Source organism: Otolemur garnettii, unplaced genomic scaffold, assembly GCF_000181295.1.
Source record: "Otolemur garnettii isolate 467f Iridium unplaced genomic scaffold, OtoGar3 scaffold00010, whole genome shotgun sequence".
In the NCBI taxonomy this organism is placed as follows: domain Eukaryota; kingdom Metazoa; phylum Chordata; class Mammalia; order Primates; family Galagidae; genus Otolemur; species Otolemur garnettii.
In genome coordinates this window covers 14376389-14393827 of record NW_003852405.1, presented here as the reverse complement: position 1 = coordinate 14393827, position 17439 = coordinate 14376389, and the positions used below count along the sequence as shown (strand labels likewise).

The 17439-nt window shown below is 48.4% G+C and overlaps 1 protein-coding gene across 1 annotated transcript in view; it reads right to left on the bottom strand.

The window, feature by feature from the left end:
• The window catches only part of CNN3 (calponin 3), a 34344-nt gene extending 19693 nt beyond the window's left edge, over positions 1-14651 (bottom strand). Inside the window, exon 1 of the mRNA XM_003784137.3 lies at positions 14201-14651. Within this exon, the coding sequence (XP_003784185.1) occupies positions 14201-14257 (57 nt within the window). The 5' untranslated portion in view covers positions 14258-14651. The remainder of the gene's footprint in view (positions 1-14200) is intronic.
• Between the last annotated feature and the right edge of the window lie 2788 nt (positions 14652-17439).

Genomic DNA, 17439 nt, shown 5'->3' with positions numbered 1-17439 from the left:
AGACCAAAATAATCTGAGTCAGGCACATGGTAAAACTAAAAAGTTGTTTTTTCCTTTTCCAGAATCCCAGGGACATTGCAGCAGTCTTACAATGTCTGCCCCCATCTACCTTCTACCACGTTAGCATCCAAGGGCGCCTGTCAGCCGAGGAAGGCATGGAATCCACCTCAACCGGCCCAGAAGTTAAAGATACTGCTCCAAGAAGGAACTGGTCTCTACCGACCCGGGAAACCCTCACACTGCTGACCACCCCGGGAAACCCTCACACTGCTGACCACCCCGACCTGGGAAACCCTCCTCACTCCCACACTGCTGACATCCTTCATCCCATGCTCCCACCTGTCGGCCCCCAAACCGAGCCAAATACCACACACTCTCCTACCGTGAGCACTGGTGGGACAGGTGGGAAAGGAGCCCAAGGGGAACGGCACCCTAGTTCCCCAGCACCCAGTAAATCTGGAACTCTTCTCACAAGTCCAGATCTAGATCTCAGATTTGGGACGCCTTTTTCTCACCACAGTGGAGTCTGTCCATTTGAGAGATGGCTCTTTACGACCAGCTCCAAACACAGTCGCAACACTCCAGTTTCTTCTTCCTTTTTTTTTTTTTAGAGACAGAGTCTCACTTTATCGCCCTTGGTAGAGTGGCGTGGCTATTTTTTTGTTGCAGTTTGGCCGGGTTCAAACCGCCACCCTCAGTGTATGGGGCCAGGGCCCTACTCACTGGCGCTGCCCAATACTCCGTTTTCAACGTGGCATAGATGCTGGCTAGCGAGATTTCATTAGCTGTGTAGATAGCACCACTTTCTTTCCCTCACAAAAATGAGAGGATCTGACATTTCTATTAAAAAGTAGGACAGAGGCTGGACACCTACAGCTTAAGTGGCGCCAGCCACATACACCAGAGCTGGCGGGTTCAAATCCAGCCCAGGCCCGCCAAACAACAATGACAACTACAACCAAAAAAGAATAGCCAGGCATTGTGGCAAGTGCCTGTAGTCCCAGCTACTTGGGAGGGTGAGGCAAGAGGATCGCTTAAGCCCAAGAGTTGGAGGTTGCTGTGAGCAGTGACGCTACAGCACTCTACCCAGGGCGACAGCTTGAGACTTTGTCTCAAAAAAAAAAAAAACAAAAAACAGTAGGATGGAATTTCGCATTTCCTTTCTAAAAAAAAATTTCTACTGTGCCTCATGAAATTGCATACAAAGATATATGACACCTTTTGACCAAAAAAGCATTTGGTTTATTTGGCTTTAATGAGAAAGCATGAAAAATGACAAAGTCAGAGGTAAGGGTCAAACACCTGCACGCTGCCAACTCCCAAACAAATAAATGCCACCAAAGACAGGATGGACACAAACTGGAGCCCAGGCTTCTTATACGCAGAGACAAAAAATAAAACAAACAACTACAGGATTCAGAGTTCCTTCAAAAGTCAACATAAATGTGGTTCCCCCTTCTGGTCCTGACGCCTGAAAGGACCTTGTGATAAAGACACAGGGGACTCCACACTGACAGGAAAGTCTACTCCACATTTTACACGACTGCAACGCAATCTGAGGGCCTGGAGGAGAGAGAAAACAATCCGCTCTGGACGCATGGCAACTCCCGTCAGAGTGCTGCGCCCATCACAAAGGCCTCTCGGGGATTATTGTAAACGTCCGCTACAGACAACCAGGCCCAAACCAAAAACCCCAACCTTCCGTTCCTTCCAGATCAAGGACCACGGAATTAGAAGAGCGAGCAAGTGCCCAGGCTGCAGAGAGGCCTCAGCAGGAATAGACAGAGAAGCAGCTGAATCAACAGTGTGTTCCACACACAGGCCTTGGCCTGGACCATCTCCTCCCTCCTGTGCCCTTCACCATCAGTCACCAGCGGCTCCGGAACAAGGTCAGTAGCAAAGTAACACCCCATTTCACATGAGAAGAACAACAACGGCAAGGGAAAAGAAGACCTCTTTAAACTTTTTTTTTTTTTTTTGAGACAGAGTCTCAAGTCTGTTGCTTAGTCTAGAGTGTCATGGCGCCAGCCTAACTCAACAGCAACCTCAAACTCTGGGGCTTAAGCGATCCTCCTGCATCAGCCTCCTGAGTAGCTTAGACTATAGGTGCTGCCTCAATACCCAGTTAATTTTTCTGTTTTTAGTAAAGGTGGGGTCTCACTCCTGCTCAGGTTGGTCTGGAACTCCTGAGCTCAAGCGATCCACCTGCCTCAGTCTCCCAGAGTGCAGGGATTACAGACGTGAGCCACTGCACAAGGCCTTCTTACACCAGTGCTCAGGACTGGGCTTTCATAGTCCTCTGCCTTTCCCTCCTTTCAGGGAAACCCTCCCCCCTACAGCTCTGCTCCCACCCTTCACACTCGCCACCTGTACCCAGCCCTTCCCTTTGCTCGGCCCATCAATGGCACAGGCTACCCAGTCTTGTCTGAAACAAGCAAACCTTTGATTGAAGCTGCTGCCGGCCTCAAATACAGCTCTGTTTCTCTTTTATTTCATGCCAAGCCTCTCCATTTCCTCACTTAGTACTCCCTTCTACCCCCTGGAAATTTGCTGTACTGAAGATGATCTCTCAAAAGGTCACCAGTGACCTCTAAGCAGCCGAATCCTGTGGCCTGTGTCCAGTTCTCCTGGCCTCTCTGCAGCACCAGCATTTTCCTGCAGGCCCTGCAATCTCTCCTCCCCTGGCTTCTTGTTAAAGGATATTGTCCTGGGACTGCTCACTCTGGCTTGCCCTTTCCAGACTCTGCACCCTCCTCCCCTTCCCCTTGAAAGAAGCCAATTCTCCCTGAGCTCTGGCCTCAGATTAAAATGATTAGGAACACAGGCTCTGGAAACAGAAAGCTGGGTTAGAATCCCACCCCACCAAGCATTCAGTTTCCTCACCTGTAAACCAAAGATCATTAATAGAACAGGGCTGCTGGGAAGAGTCAATGAGTCAATTCATATAAATTGTTAAGAACTAAATAAACGTTGACCCTTAGCCTTCTGTCTATGCTTCACTGGCCATTCCTATGCAGATACTAGAATGATTTCCCCCTTTAAATTCAATACATCACGAAAAATCAGTTGTTTGATGTGATTTAATTGCCATTTTGATGAGATCATGATGCTGCTGCCTAAGCTTTCAATTTAAAATACCACTTATCAAATAATGTAAGAAAGAGATCCCTTCTCCCCACACTGAGCCTCATCCCACCACAGCCAATTCCCACCTGAATCTGGCTGTGAGACAGCAAAGGGATCGCAGATGTTAGAGATAATATATGTGACTTGGTAGTTAAGAACTCAAGCAGTCTCGGCACCTGTAGCTCAGCAGCCAGGGCTCTAGTCACAAACGCTGGAGCTGGCGGGTTCAAACCCAGCCTGGGTCTGCCAAACAACAATGACAACTACAAACAAAAAAATAGCTGGGCATTGTGGTGGGTGCCTGTAGTCCCAGCTACTTGGGAGGCCAAGGCAAGAGAATCGCTTAAGCCCAAGAGTTTGAGGTTGCTGTGAGCTGTGATGCCACAGCACTCTACCAAGGGCAACACAGTGACACTCTGTCTCCAAAAAGAAAAAAAGAACTAAAGCAAGTGATAGGAACTAATTTTTAGAGAGCAATTTGGCAATACCTAACATACACTTAGATGTTAAGTCAAAAGTTATACACTTTCCCACACAGTTGCTTCAAGGGAAGTAGCCATCAGTAGGGAAACAGTAACTAATGGAAATTCATACAACAGACTATAATTCAGTTTTTAAAAGGGTCGGATGACATCCAAAGCAGTGGCTGGGGTAGGGGAAAGGGATATAGGATACCTTCACTTTCCTTTTGCATTTGGGGACTGTCTGCAAAAAGAGAAGAGGTTCTTATAAGCAAGGAAGATGGCACCCTGAGGTGATGGCACCCTGAGGTACTGGCTTCACACAGAGCTGACCTGTCCAAAGGTTGGGGACTCAGCAGGGATTTGGACTCGGATCTGGCTCCAAAGTCAAAGCCTTTCCCATCATTGGGTGTTCCCCATTCAAATGCCCCCACCAAACTGGGACAGGAACTCTCTATGCCGTTATATAAGCTTAGCACAGGCCCCTATACCATCTCCCTACAGAGGCTTAGCTCTGGCTTAACATAAAGTCCTTTTAACTCCCAGAGAAGTGGAAATACATCTGAAAGTACCCACTACCAGTATCGCTGTGTCAGGCTGATGCACACTGAATATGCTGCCCAGTTAAAGAGAGCATTGATTCAAACCAGCCCACAGGAATCTTGAGGGCGTTGCCAGCATGGTTCAAAAGTTCATAATAAGATATTTGGCTAAGATGTCTCAGATTAAAAACACTTTAACTCTTCCACTGGCCCCATTAAAGAGTCGTCTTCTGCCACATACATGCTTTGGAAGGCGCTGCAAGACTCACTACAGGAAAGGGTGGGAAGGAGGAAAAGAAGGGTGAGGGGGACGAAGCCTAGAGAAGAAGAAAATTAGGAACAAAAACCTGGGCCAGGCACAGTAGGTCACGCCTGTAATCCTAGCACTCTGGGAGGCCGAGACAGGAGCAATGCTTGAGTTGAGGAGTTTGAGACAGTCTGAGCAAGACCCCCATCTCTACTAAAAAGAAAACAAATTTAGCAGTGTGCTGGGGTCCATGCCTGTAGACTCAGCTACTGGGGAGGCAGAAATAGGAGGATCACTTGAGCCCAGAAATTTGAAGTTGCTGTGAGCTGTGACGAGGCCACTGCACTCTCTCTTTGGAGCAACAGAGCAAGACCCTGTCTTGAAAGGAAAAAAAAAAAAAATTAAAACTTGACTGGCAATGTATGCGTGTGTGTGTGTGTGTGTGTGTGCATGTGAGACAGAGACAGAGAGGAAGGGAGGGAGAGAGGGAAGGAGGAATAAGGGTTCTTTTTAAATGTAACATCCAGATCTCTGAAGAAAGATAAGGAAAAACCAGAAACAAATACACTGCAGTGTTCAGAGCAGACTGGGAACAATCAAGGGAAGCCATCCAGCCACAGGGGGACTCTGAAGAACAGCCCTGGGGTTCCAGCTCACCTGCCAAAGGCCAGGGGCTGCAGTGAGCTTGCAATACGATGCTGGATGTACCTATAATTTCTACACTCGATTAGAAGTCTAATATGATTGCTGTTGCTATTTTTTGCATTCAAAGTGGAATCACATGTTTGAATTAACCAACAGCATGAAGGAGACTCGCCACACATGGTACTGATTATTTTCTCTCCTGTTTCCTCCCATGAGAAACAGAAGGAGAGAAGGAAAAGCGCAATACTCAAGCACTCTCTAGCCGTCGGTGGAGCTGCATTTCACTGAGGAGGGCTGCGAAGCTGGGGTAATGGAGAAAGACCCAGGGCCAGATATTTGGGAGGGGAGCGGTAAGAAAGAAACAAGGGCTCCCCGTGCAGCCAGTGTCGCCTGGAGAACTCTGGGGGAGAGAAAGGGAAAATAACCATAAATGCATAGGTTACGACTTAGCCAGAAGAGTCTTTCCAGGCACAAAGATCTCCTTTTCTCCACACTCATGTCCCCCAATCCCTCAAAGAAGATACAGTACCCACACCCTGAAGTTTCCCAGTCCCAGAGGCAGAGGGAGGAGGCAAGGAAGTTCCCTCCCTACCTTGGGGGGGCAAAACTAAGAATTACACAACTTGCTTCACACAGGCCTAAGCCGTGTCTTTACAAGATCAGTTAACCTGCAGGCCTCCTGTGAGGAGCAAAATTCAAATGCTCAAAAGTAAATATGGTGGGCGGCGCCTGTGGCGCAAAGGAGTAAGGAGGTGCCAGGCCCATATGCTGGAGGTGGTGGGTTCAAACACAGCCCTGGCCAAAAACTGCAAAAAACAAAAAAAGAAAAAGTAAATATGGTAACTAGTAGGCTGAGAAAAAATACGAGTCCAATCTGAAATTAAAAGATGTGTCTTATTTAAAAGGAATCTGAGGCAGAAAAAGCAGAATACTACCATGCCCAGAAAGCAAGACCTGGGCCCTGAGGGCAATGTAGAAAAACCAGAGCAGGGATAGAGACCTCCAGACTTCAGTCCTGGGGCAGGTCACAGATCACACACCTAACACAGAAACTAAACAGGGGATAACTACCTCACTGAGACACTCCAAACTCAAGACCCAGCCTAATCAGCACAGACGACCAGCCAGCAACATGGAACAATGTCTAACGTTTGTAGAACTCGGATTTTTGGCTCCAGGCATTCTTCTAAACACTTTACATAGATTTTCTATCTTCATCATTTCTACCAACAACCCTGTAAAGGTATTACAACATCGTCATTTTACAGAGGAGACAGACAGGTTAAGTCACTTGCTGAAGTCCACAGTAAAATTTAAGATTAAATCAGAATATGGTTAGAATCAGAAGATTCCAACCCAATCTCCACTGGCCACCTTCTTAACCAGTAGGCTCTACTTGCTCCCTGGTAGGAGTCTTGGATGATAATTTCACAAGGGTTCAGATGGTCACAGATTTTTTAATAAAGTTAAGCAAGATATTTTTTGTATTTTCAGAAATGAGGACCCCCAAATTGTATAAGCCTCCGCCTCCACAAGCAAACCGGATCTATCTGCGGGTTCCAGAAATCCTTAAGAAAAATCTAAGGATACGAGTACATATAAATAATAGTTAAGAGCCCACTGATGGCTGTAAAATGAGTTCAGAGTTACGGAGAACCCATGCACACAGTATATGCTGCAGAAGGCTAATGCCTAGAGTAAAACAGGACCTGCCAAACATTCTAAGGACAGAATCACTGTCACCCAGTCATACGGAGAAGGAAGATGAAGCGCTTCCTGGCTCTTGGGATGCAGTGGTGATGACAAGCTGGATGTAGGGTGATAACCACCCAATTGTGCTTCCTTTTTCTTTCCTTCCCCTCGTTTTTTTTTTTTTTCCTGACACAGAGTCTCACTCTGTTGCCGCAGGGTAGAGTGCTGTGGCCTCATAGCTGAGGGTAACTTCAAACTTCTGGGTTCAGGTTATCTTCCTGCCTCAGCCTCTCCAGGAGCTGGGATCACAGGCACCTGCCACAATGCCTGGGGGCTAGGTTTTCTATTTTTAGTTGACATGAGATCTCACGCTTGCTCAGGCTGGTCATGAACTCTTGAGCTCAAGCGATCCTCCCTCCATGGCCTCCCAGAATACCAGGATTACAGGTGTGAGCCACCACACCCAGAATGTGCTTCCTTTACTTATTTCACAGAAAATATTAATCATGGCTTGGGATATATTTATTATAGCAGGCAGCAGGGACAGGAAGCACTAACTCTCATCTCACCCTAGAAAGGAAACAGACATAACACAGGGGAAAAAAGGATATGCCTCTGGTTGATATTAGTATTAGCGAGGTTCACTATCAAGCTTATTTTTGAAATCTAAATCTGGTTAGAGACAGAGAATACAATTTCCACAAATAGAAGCGTGTAAAAAGCTGTAGGTCATGGGACAGTGAGCTGATAACGATCCTCGTTATCTCATGCTCCGGAGTAAATGAAGTTCAGCATTTTAAAAAGGAAACATGCTACCTCTTCTCATTTCAGCAAAGTAGATCATCATCTTCTTTTTTTTTGAGACAGAGTTTCACTATGTCACCCTTGGTAGAGCGCTGTCACTTCATAGCTCATGGCAACCTCAACTCTTGGGCCCAAGCAATTTTCTTGCCTCAGCCTTCCAAGTAGCTGGGGCTACAGGCACCTGCCACAACGCCCAGCTATTTTTTGGTTGTCGTTATCATTTAGCAAACCTGAGCTGGGTTAGAACCTGCCTGCCTCAGTGTATGTGGCTGGCACTCTAACCACTGGGCTATGGGCACTGAGCCAGCAAAGTGTATCATCTTTTGGTCAAACAGGAAAACAAAACCTAAACAAACAAACAGCAATAACCAGTCCCTATCAGGAGAAAGACTCTGGGCCAGATGAATGGCCACTCCTCCAATGGCATTCAGGAAAATGCAGGCATTAGACAAAGCCTTGTAGGGGCCACCCCTATCATTCCTTTCTAACTTGTGAGTCTAAGAAAGAACCCAGCCAAAATGTATTTAAGGGAAAATCCCAAAATCAGCAGCAAAGAAGAAATTACCTTAGCCAAAGTTCTCAATGTAATATTAACCACTGAACCGCCTAAGGATAACAAACTATTATAATCACCAAATCATCCTTCAAAAACATCACACTTGCACTACTGAATTCTCTTATGTGGAGTACTTTAACAAGGTTAATCTCCAATTTCTAATTTCTAGAGATAGCAAAATCTAATTCTGATGGATAATTTATTAAATCAATAAATATTTCTACTATGGGCCAAGCTGTATTGTAAAATATAGATCTTGAGATACACCAGTGAATAAAGATCCTTGCCTCTGGTAGGAAGAGATAGATAATAAACCAAGACAATTTTTTTTTTTTTTTTTTTGAGACAGAGCCTCAAGCTATCCCCCTGGGTAGAGTGCTGTAGCGTCACAGCTCACAGCAACGTCCAACTCCTGGGCTCAAGTGAGTCTCTTGCCTCAGCCTCCCCAGTTGCTGGGATCACAGGCGCCCGCCACAACATCTGGCTATTTTTTGGTTGCAGCCATCATTGTTGTTTTTGGCAGGCCCGGGCTGGATTCGAACCGGCCACCTTGGGTGTATATGGCTGGCGCCTTAGCCACTTGAGCCACAGGCGCCGAGCCACCAAGACAGTTTTTAATTAAAAATATATTTCTGGCTCGGCGCCTATAGCTCAACCGGCTAAGGCGCCAGCCACGTACACCTAAGGTGGCGGGTTCGAATCCCCAGCCCGGACCCGCCAAACAACAATGACGGCTGCAACCAAAAAATGGCCGGGCGTTGTGGCGGGCGCCTGTGGTCCCAGCTACTTGGGAGGCGGAGGCAGGAGACTCGCTTGAGCCCAGGAGTTGGAGGTTGCTGTGAGCTGTAATGCCACGGCACTCTGCCCAGGGGGACAGCTTGAGGCTCTGTCTCAAAAAAAAAAAAAAAAAAAAATATATATATATTTCTATACTCTGGAAGGCCAAAGTGGGTAGACTGCCTGAGCTCACAAGATTAAAACCAGCCTAAGCCAGAGCAAGACCTCATCTCTAAAAATAGCTGGGCATTGTCACCGGTGCCTGTAGTCCCAGCTACTTGGGAGGCTGAGGCAAGAAAATCGCTTGGGCCCAAGAGCTGAGGTTACCAAGGGCAACAAAGTGAAACTCTATCTTCAAAAAAAAAAAAAAAAAAAGGTATTTTTAAATATTAAAGTTAAGAAAAAAAAAAGCTAAACCCATCTATGCTTTTTCTTTTTTTTGGAGGCAGAGTCTCTCTCACTCTGTCACGCAGGCTAGAGTGCCATGGCATCACCATAGATCACAGCAACCTCAAATCCTGGGCTCAACATCATCTTGCTTCAGCCTCCTGAGTAGCTAGGACTACAGGCATGTGCCACAACACCCAGCTAGTTTTTCTATTTTTAATAGAGACAGGGTCTCATTCTTGCTCAAGATGGTCTCAAACTCCTGAGCTCAAGCAATCACCTACCACAGCCTCCCATAATCTAGGATTACAGGCAAGAGCCTCCGCCTTTTACCAAGATTCTGATGCTCTAGCAGCAAGACAAAGCAGACCTCCTCAGGGGTTACTGTGATCTGAGGTCCCCTTTGAGCAGCTGCTTGTTCAAAAGGCACTAGGCAGATAAGCTGGGAGGACCCCACAGGGTGCCGGTGCCGGGTCCGGGTCCTATCTAGTTATTATTGTATGACTGTTCCATTTACTCTTCAATGCCATACGATTTTAGTGAGTTTTACAAAATAGTTTTGGGGTGTTGAGGAATACCACTTTGTAACCAAGAAAACTCTGTGAGACCCTCCTTCGCTCAAATCAGACATTCCATGAGAGAAGACTGTAAGAATAAGCATTCCAACTCCATTCTTCTTAATACTTCCATTAGCCTCCTCCCCAAAAACATAACCAGGTAGGATTATTTCGGCTTCCCTCCTCCCCATCCTCCCCCATCCTTTTACTTTCCTAGAGACCTAATGAAAGTTCCCGTAGCATTTGCTCTAAATCTATTGAGGAGATGCTTCAATGCATCCTCCACTTTAGGGGGAACTGCCCTGATTCCAGCATTTTGTTCAGAGTCAAGGAAATGCTGTGCTGCCCTTGAGGACCTGTTTATGCTTTTTCATGGCTGAAGAGGCACAGAGCTGTTTTACTTCTCATTTGCATTACCCAGATGGAATCAAGGGCCTGGCCCCCCATACAATACCTGTAGGACCCGTCGTCTTATGGCTCAGCTGAACCATCCCCAGCAGGATCTACACTTTCTCTAGCCCTCTACTCTCCCACGTAGACTGCAAGTTATTGATCCTTCACTGTCATTTTTTTCTTTTGTTCTATTGTTGTTATTACAGAGACTTGTTCACAGAGTCCAGGCTGATTCTAATTTTTTAGGCTGTTTCAAACATCTTTTTGCCTATTAAAAAAGTAAGTTTGTGTGTTCTGCCCATGTATTATAATCTTCACAATGCCTTGAAGATTCTTCCCTGAAATTTTACTCATTAGAAGTATTTAAGATCAATTCGCTGATGAGCTACTTTCACAGCTAGAATATAAGACCAAAAACTCTTAATACAAACTGAATACTTAAAGAGACAGAGACATACAAATCCAAGAACTACAATACCAATCACTTTCTATTGCTAAGCACTAATAGCTATAATATACACATAATAGTCATTGAGTACTTAGTATAAGCCAGACACATCTCCACCACACAGTATATAGAGGTGGTAACTAATATTTCCCCCCATTTTACAGAGTAAGAAACCATGTCAAATAACTGCCCAGGATCATACAAGGCAGTAAGTGTCAGAGAGGGACCAGAACCCAGGTGTGCAGGACTCCCAGGTCTACTCCACAGTGACTTCCTTTCACTTTGGTAAATGAAGTTTGGGGATGAGGGGTCCTAGCACTCAATCACCATATCAATATCAATTATGCAACACACAAAGAAAAACAGGAAGGAAACCAAAGCTGTCCTACCAAGCAAAGTCAAAGTTCACATTGCAATATATCCACCCTTCACTCTGGAACCCTCAGTCAAAATGCACTATCTCAGCCAGGCACAGTGGCTCATGGCTATAATCCTAGCACTTTGGGAGGCCCAGGCAAGAGGACTGCTTGAGGTCAGGAGTTCAAGACCAGCTTGAACAAAAGACACTGTCTCGAGGGAGGGGGTTTGGAGGGATTACTTCTGAGGTTTTTCTTATAGGGGTACAGGTGAATCTTTCTAAGAGTAGAATGTGAACGTTTTAAAGCAATAACTGAGAAAATGACATGAAGGCTGTGTTGACCAGTTTGATGGAAGTATTTCAGATTGCATGTGAAAAACCCACACTGTACCCCAGAAGTGCATTAATGTACATAGTTACCATTCAATAAAATAAATAAATAAATAAAGAGACACTGTCTCTACAAAAACTAGAAAAATTAGCTGGTATGGTGGCAGCACTGGCTTATAGTACCAGCTACTTAGGAGGCCGAGGCTAGAGGATCACTTGAACCTGTGGATTTGAGGTTCCTGTTAGCTGTTATGATTGCACTACAATCTAGCCCGTCCTCTAGCTCGGGGTATTAAAGCAAGACCCTGTCCCAAGGGGAGGAAAAAAAAGACACCATCTCACACAAAGATCTTATTAATATTTGATTTCCAAGCCCAGAACAGATCAGATCAGAAACAGCATTACATGAATAACCACAATGTCAAGTGACAGGTAGATGGCAAAAATGCGGGGAGGACAGACTTGTATAAAAGAATATCCCTAAGTTGGGTGGCACCTGTGGCTCAAAGGAGTAGGGTGTTGGCCCCATATACTGGAGGTGGCAAAAAAAAAGAATATCCCTAAGTACTGCCACTATATGAAAACATCACATTTAGTGTTAAAACAAAAATCTTAGAATATTCCGTCTTCTGTGACCTTGAGCAAATTACACCCTTTCTGAACTTCAGTGTACTGTTCTGTAAATGATATTGGATAATCCCACCAAACCTCCCTACCTTACAGTACTGCTCTGCTATTATGATCAAAACTGCAACAGAAAATAAATAGCTAGGTGTTGTGGCTGGCGCCTGTAGTCCCTGCTACTTGGGAGGCTGAGGCAAGAGAATTGCGTAAGCCCAAGAGTTTGAGGTTGCTGTGAGCTGTGACACCACTGCACTCTATCTGGAGTGACACAGTGAGACTGTCTCCAAAAAAAAAAAAAGGGTTTGGCGCTTAAAAGGATTCAGTGTTTATCAACTAACTTTCTAAAGGTTCTGAAAGCTTAGGGTTCACTGCTTTTTACCATTTATAATAACTCTAGCCATCTAGCCTGTGTGCTCACTTCTCTAGGTGTGCTCAGTAAGAGGGAGAAGGGACGAACTGCTACATTAGTCAGCAAATAGAAAACTAGCGTGGATATTAACATCCAAAGAAAGTGAGTCACCTGAAGGGCTGCCAAAGTTATCAGGACCTCATTTACAATGCAAAGGGTAGTAAAGAGATTCATCTGCTGCCAGCCAAGATTCGCTGGGGCAAATTACAATTAACGCAACAAGCCAGGCCAGGGGATTACTGATTTCCTCTGAAAGCCTTCCTAAAACTCAATTTGTAAACCTTGGAAGGAAGGGAACGATCGTTTGCTACAGTGTGTTCAGCGGGTGAAGTTTATACTGAATCATATGCAAACCACGCACTTTTCTGTTCTTTTGAAAAAAATGCTTAGGAAACTGTTTTCTAACAGGGGCAGCTCGTTTGAAAGGCTAAAAAGACCTAAACAATTCGATTTAGATAAAAAGACTGAAATCAATTCCTTGCTTCAAAGATAGTTCAAAATCTATTAACAACTAAAGTATAAAATACCATGCGTAGACTACGCGAGAGCCACAGCTCTCCCCCGGGGTTTGAGCACCGCGCGCCTCATTACCCCGACATAATTCACTCTACACCGCCCGCGCCCGCAGCACCGGGATGTTACAGATCTGACAACGCCAGTACATTCTACCGGCGGTCGGACAGCGAGGTGGCGATCCTGACAGCCGCGGTTCCCGGGAGGTTAAAGGGAATTAAACCACAGCAGCCCTCCTTTGTGGCGCTTTGGCCAGTACAGCAGAAAGGAGACAATGAGCGTTCTGTGCGCAGTTCCGCGCCGATTGGCTGGTCTCTCTCCCCCCCTCCAGAAACCCCTGATGTCATGGGCTTGGAATGCAGGGAGGGAGGAAGGAAGGAGAGGATTTGGGGAGGGGGACGCCTCTCATCTCTTTCCCAGGTCAAACGTCCCAAAGATAAACCCAGCGCATTCTTATGCCCAGTGGAAAAGCTGAGCGTCGCCAAATCCCAACACTCCAAATTACAACCCGCCTCAGCAGATAGACCCTAGACAAAAGCAACCCGCAAAAACATTCCTTGATATCGTTAAACTCTAACGTCCTACGAACTTCTAGGTGTTTTATAAAGTCTCCAGTCTACAGCAGATGGAACTCCCACGGCGGCGCGCTCGGGCTTTGTTTCCGTCTCCCGCAGAAGCAGCAGCGACGCGCCTCTAGGCGCTGGGACTCTGGAACCTTAAGGGGTCCCGGAACGGCTCCCGCTCTTCCCGGGGCCCTGGATCGGGGGGACACTCAGCGGTCTCCTTCCCTTGAAGGAGACAGGGAACAATGAGGAGCCTGCGTTAGCCACGTAACCGCCTAACTCGCAGCTGAATTCGGCCGGGGAGTTGAGGCGGGAGGCGGCGTCGGGCCCGCCCGCAGCCTGGGCCGGGCGGACGGCGGGGGCCGCGGCGGCTGGATGGGTCCCCAGGCGCGCGGACGGGCCCCGCCTAAGGGCGAAGGACCAAGTAGGAGCGCCCCCTTCCCGGAGGGGCGCATCCTACAGACACGGAGCAGCCCCCGCAGCTAGAGAGCCCGGCGTCGCCGGATTCCAGGCGCCGGGGACCCCACCGCCCGCCGCTAGTCCGGCCCACCGCGCGGGAACAAAGCCAGGAGAGCGCCCAGGAGCCGGGCCCCGAGCCCGGGACTGGGCGCGACGGGAACATGCAGCAACGCTCGCGCCCCTGGACATCTCTTCTGCGCGAAGGCAGTGAGGCAAAGAGTATGGGGCGCAGCGCCATTCCAGCCCCAGGGGTCCCCGGGTCGCCCCTCTGCCCAGGGGTACCGCCAGCCCGCCACAGTCCGGGCGTACCTTGTTCTTGACCTCGGCCGAGAGCCCGTAGGAAGGGCCCTTGTTGAAGTGGGTCATGGTGGTTCGGACGGCGGGGAGAGGCTGCACTCGGGGCCGGGGGTCTATGGCACTGGGCTTCCCCGCTGCTGGCTCTGAAGAATGACCGCCGCGGGAGATGCTCGGCGCTGGCTCGTCTGGGCGGCGCGGGGTCGCTCACGGCGGCGGGGCGTGGGCAGTGCCTCGGCGGCTCGGTCCGACTGGTCCCGCAGAGCCTCCCGGTCCGCTCCGGAATCCCGCTGGCTGCCTCGGCCCCTGCCGGCACCGCGGCTCCCCACGAACTGCCCCCACCTCCTCCTCGAGGCCTGCAGGCATTGGCCGCCGAGCCCGACCAATGGAGGGCCGCCTCCTCCCGCCTCTCGGGCGAGGGGGCGGCGCGGCCAATTGAAGGGCCGCGGGCGCCGCGCTCCCTCCCAGCGCGGGTCCCGGGCCCCCGCCCCGGCCCTCACGCCACCGCGGCCGGCGGCCAGGCGGCCCCACCTCCCGGCTGGGCTCAGCGGACAGGGGGCCGGCCCCACCCCCGCTCCCGGCGCCGGAGGGCTTCCAGCCGCCGGGGCTCACGTCAACTTCCAGGCATCCTCCGCAACTCTCGGGCAGGCCGAGGGAGAGGAAGCCCACCGGGCCTGGCCGGCCGCTGACCCGCCGCCTCCATCTGCCTCCTCCCGGCGCGGGACCCAATACGCCCAACTGCAGTGTGTGGCCCCTCCGCCCGCTGCTGGAACCTTCAGAAGCAACCTCGGAGGCCGGTGCCAGACCCAGAGACCAGAGGGGCCCCCACTGACACCTGCTCCTTCCTCCCGCATCTCGCAGCCCCCACACCTGTCGGTCTGACCTCTGCCCCGCTGCCGCCACGGGAACAGTCAAGGCTTTTGGCCAAATTCGAGCTCACTCTGTCTAAACCTATAAATGCAGTGCTAAAAAAGCTGGGGAAGGTGCCATGACAAAGCCTGGGGCATTTCAAGTCCTTTTCTGGATTCGCACCAGCTCCTCTTTGCAAGCCTCTTTATCCGGAATTCAGCTAGTCTAAAAATGCAGGTGGCTGTTGCTCTACTTTTTCTTTTTATTAAGGGCCCTCTTTGAGTCTGGAGCCCTTTTTCTAGAGATAACTATCCAGAGCAGCCTCCACTCTTTCACAGTCATTTTTCCAACCACCAGTTTCTTCTAATCTGGAAGTCAGTTGACACAGAGGAGGCAGGGAACCCACTTGAGCTCCTGGCGCTGTACTAGACTAGATGTCTTCCAGATGTCTCTTACAGACCCAGAAGGACTGCTAGACAGGCTTCGTGTCCATTTTAGAGGTGAGAAATCTGAAACTCAGAGACCTAAGTATCCCGGCCCAGGTCGGCCTCCTCCAAAGCTTCACCCCTTGACACCACTTTCTATCACACACCTAGGACAGGTTTCAATCCCTGAGATCCCAGCGTGAGAGCTTTGTACGCCAGCTACCAAGTACTGTGCCAGAAAAGATCATGGAACTAGGTGTAGCGACCTGCTTCCTTCCTGGAATAGAAGTGAATGAGGCCCCTTGAAAAGGAAAAGCACTGGGGGGCGTGGGGGCTCATTCCTGTAATTCTGGTTCTCTGGGAGGCTGAGGCAAGTGGATTGCTTGAGCTCAGGTGTTGGAGACCAGCCAGAGCAAGAGAGACCCCATCTTTACTAAAAATAGAAAACTAGCCAGATATTGTGGCAGTGCCTGTAGTCCCAGCTACTTGGGAGGCTGAGGGAAGAGGATCACTAGAGACCAAGAGTTTGAGGTTGTTGTGAGCTATGACACTGTGGCACTCTACCCAGGGTAACTGAATGAGACTCTATTTCCAAAAAGAAAAAGAAAGAAAGAAAAGGACAGCTGTTAACTTTTCAAGGATTTTCCTAAAGACTTGGGGGTAGAGGTTGAAGGAAGGGGGAAGAGGTAAGTAGAGAGGAAAGTGATGATTTAAAAATGATTTGCTAACTAAGTCCGGAGATAATGATGATAATTAGGGTATTCTTCCCACACAAAGATGACACAATTGACTCACTATTAGTGGAGCAAGCAGTTTGGGCTGTTTTTCCAGTAGTGTGACAGTTGGCCATATGTCATCCACAAGGCGTCACTCACTTTTCTTTGGGATCTACAAGTGTGAGAAATGGCGGCCAGATTCAAGATACAGAGTGCCGTTCCCCTCCTACAAAGCTTTTCTGCGGCATTCTAAGCCTGACTGCTCCTGTCATGAGTGGAAAACACATGTTCAAAATCATTTTAATTGGGCGGTGCCTGTGGCTCAAAGGAGTAGGGCACCGGCCCCAGATGCCAGGCCAAAAACTGCAAAAAAAAAAAAAAAATCATTTTAATCTACTCAAAGGTCATTTTTTTGAGACAGAGTCTCACTTTGTCACCCTCAGTAGAGTGCTGTAGCATCACAGCTCACAGCAACCTAACTCTTGGGCTTAAGCGATTCTCTTGCTTCAGCCTCCCAAGAAGCTGGGACTCAGATGCCTGCCACAATGCCCGGCTATTTTTTGTTGCAGTTGTCATTGTTTAGCAGGCCCAGGCAGGGTTCAACCCCGCCTATGTTGGTGCATTTGTGTATGTGGCCAGCACCCTACCCACTGAGCTATGGGCGCCCCCTCAAAAGTCATTCTTGGTAGAATGTTCAAACTTGTATTCGGTTTATAATGAAAGCTGGGAGTGGTAGCTCAATCCTGTAATCCTAGCTCTCTCAGAGGCTGAGGCTGGTGGATCACTTGGGCTCAGTAGTTCAAGACCAGCCTGCGCACAAGTGAGATCCCATCTCTACTAAAAAAAAAAAAAAAATAGGGTGGCACCTGTGGTTCAAAGGGCTCTGACCCCATATGCCGGAGGTGGCGGGTTCAAACCCAGCCCTGGCCAAAAACTGAAAATAAATAAATAAATAATAGCCCTCATGGCGGGCACCTGTAGTCTCAGCTACTTGGGAGGCTGAGACAAGAGGATCACCTGAGCTCAGGAGTTTGGGGCTGCTGTGAGCTATGATGCCTCAGCACTCTACCCAGGTGGGGGGACACAGTGAGACTCTGTCTCAAAAAAAAAAAAAAAAGAATTTCAGTTTGGGATGAAAGTTCTGAAAAGATGCATAATGGTAATGGCTACACAACAGTGTAAAGGTACTGAGTGCCACTGTCCACTTACATGGTTTTAAAATAAACATTAACTTTTACTCTTTTTGTTTGTTTGGTCAACTATT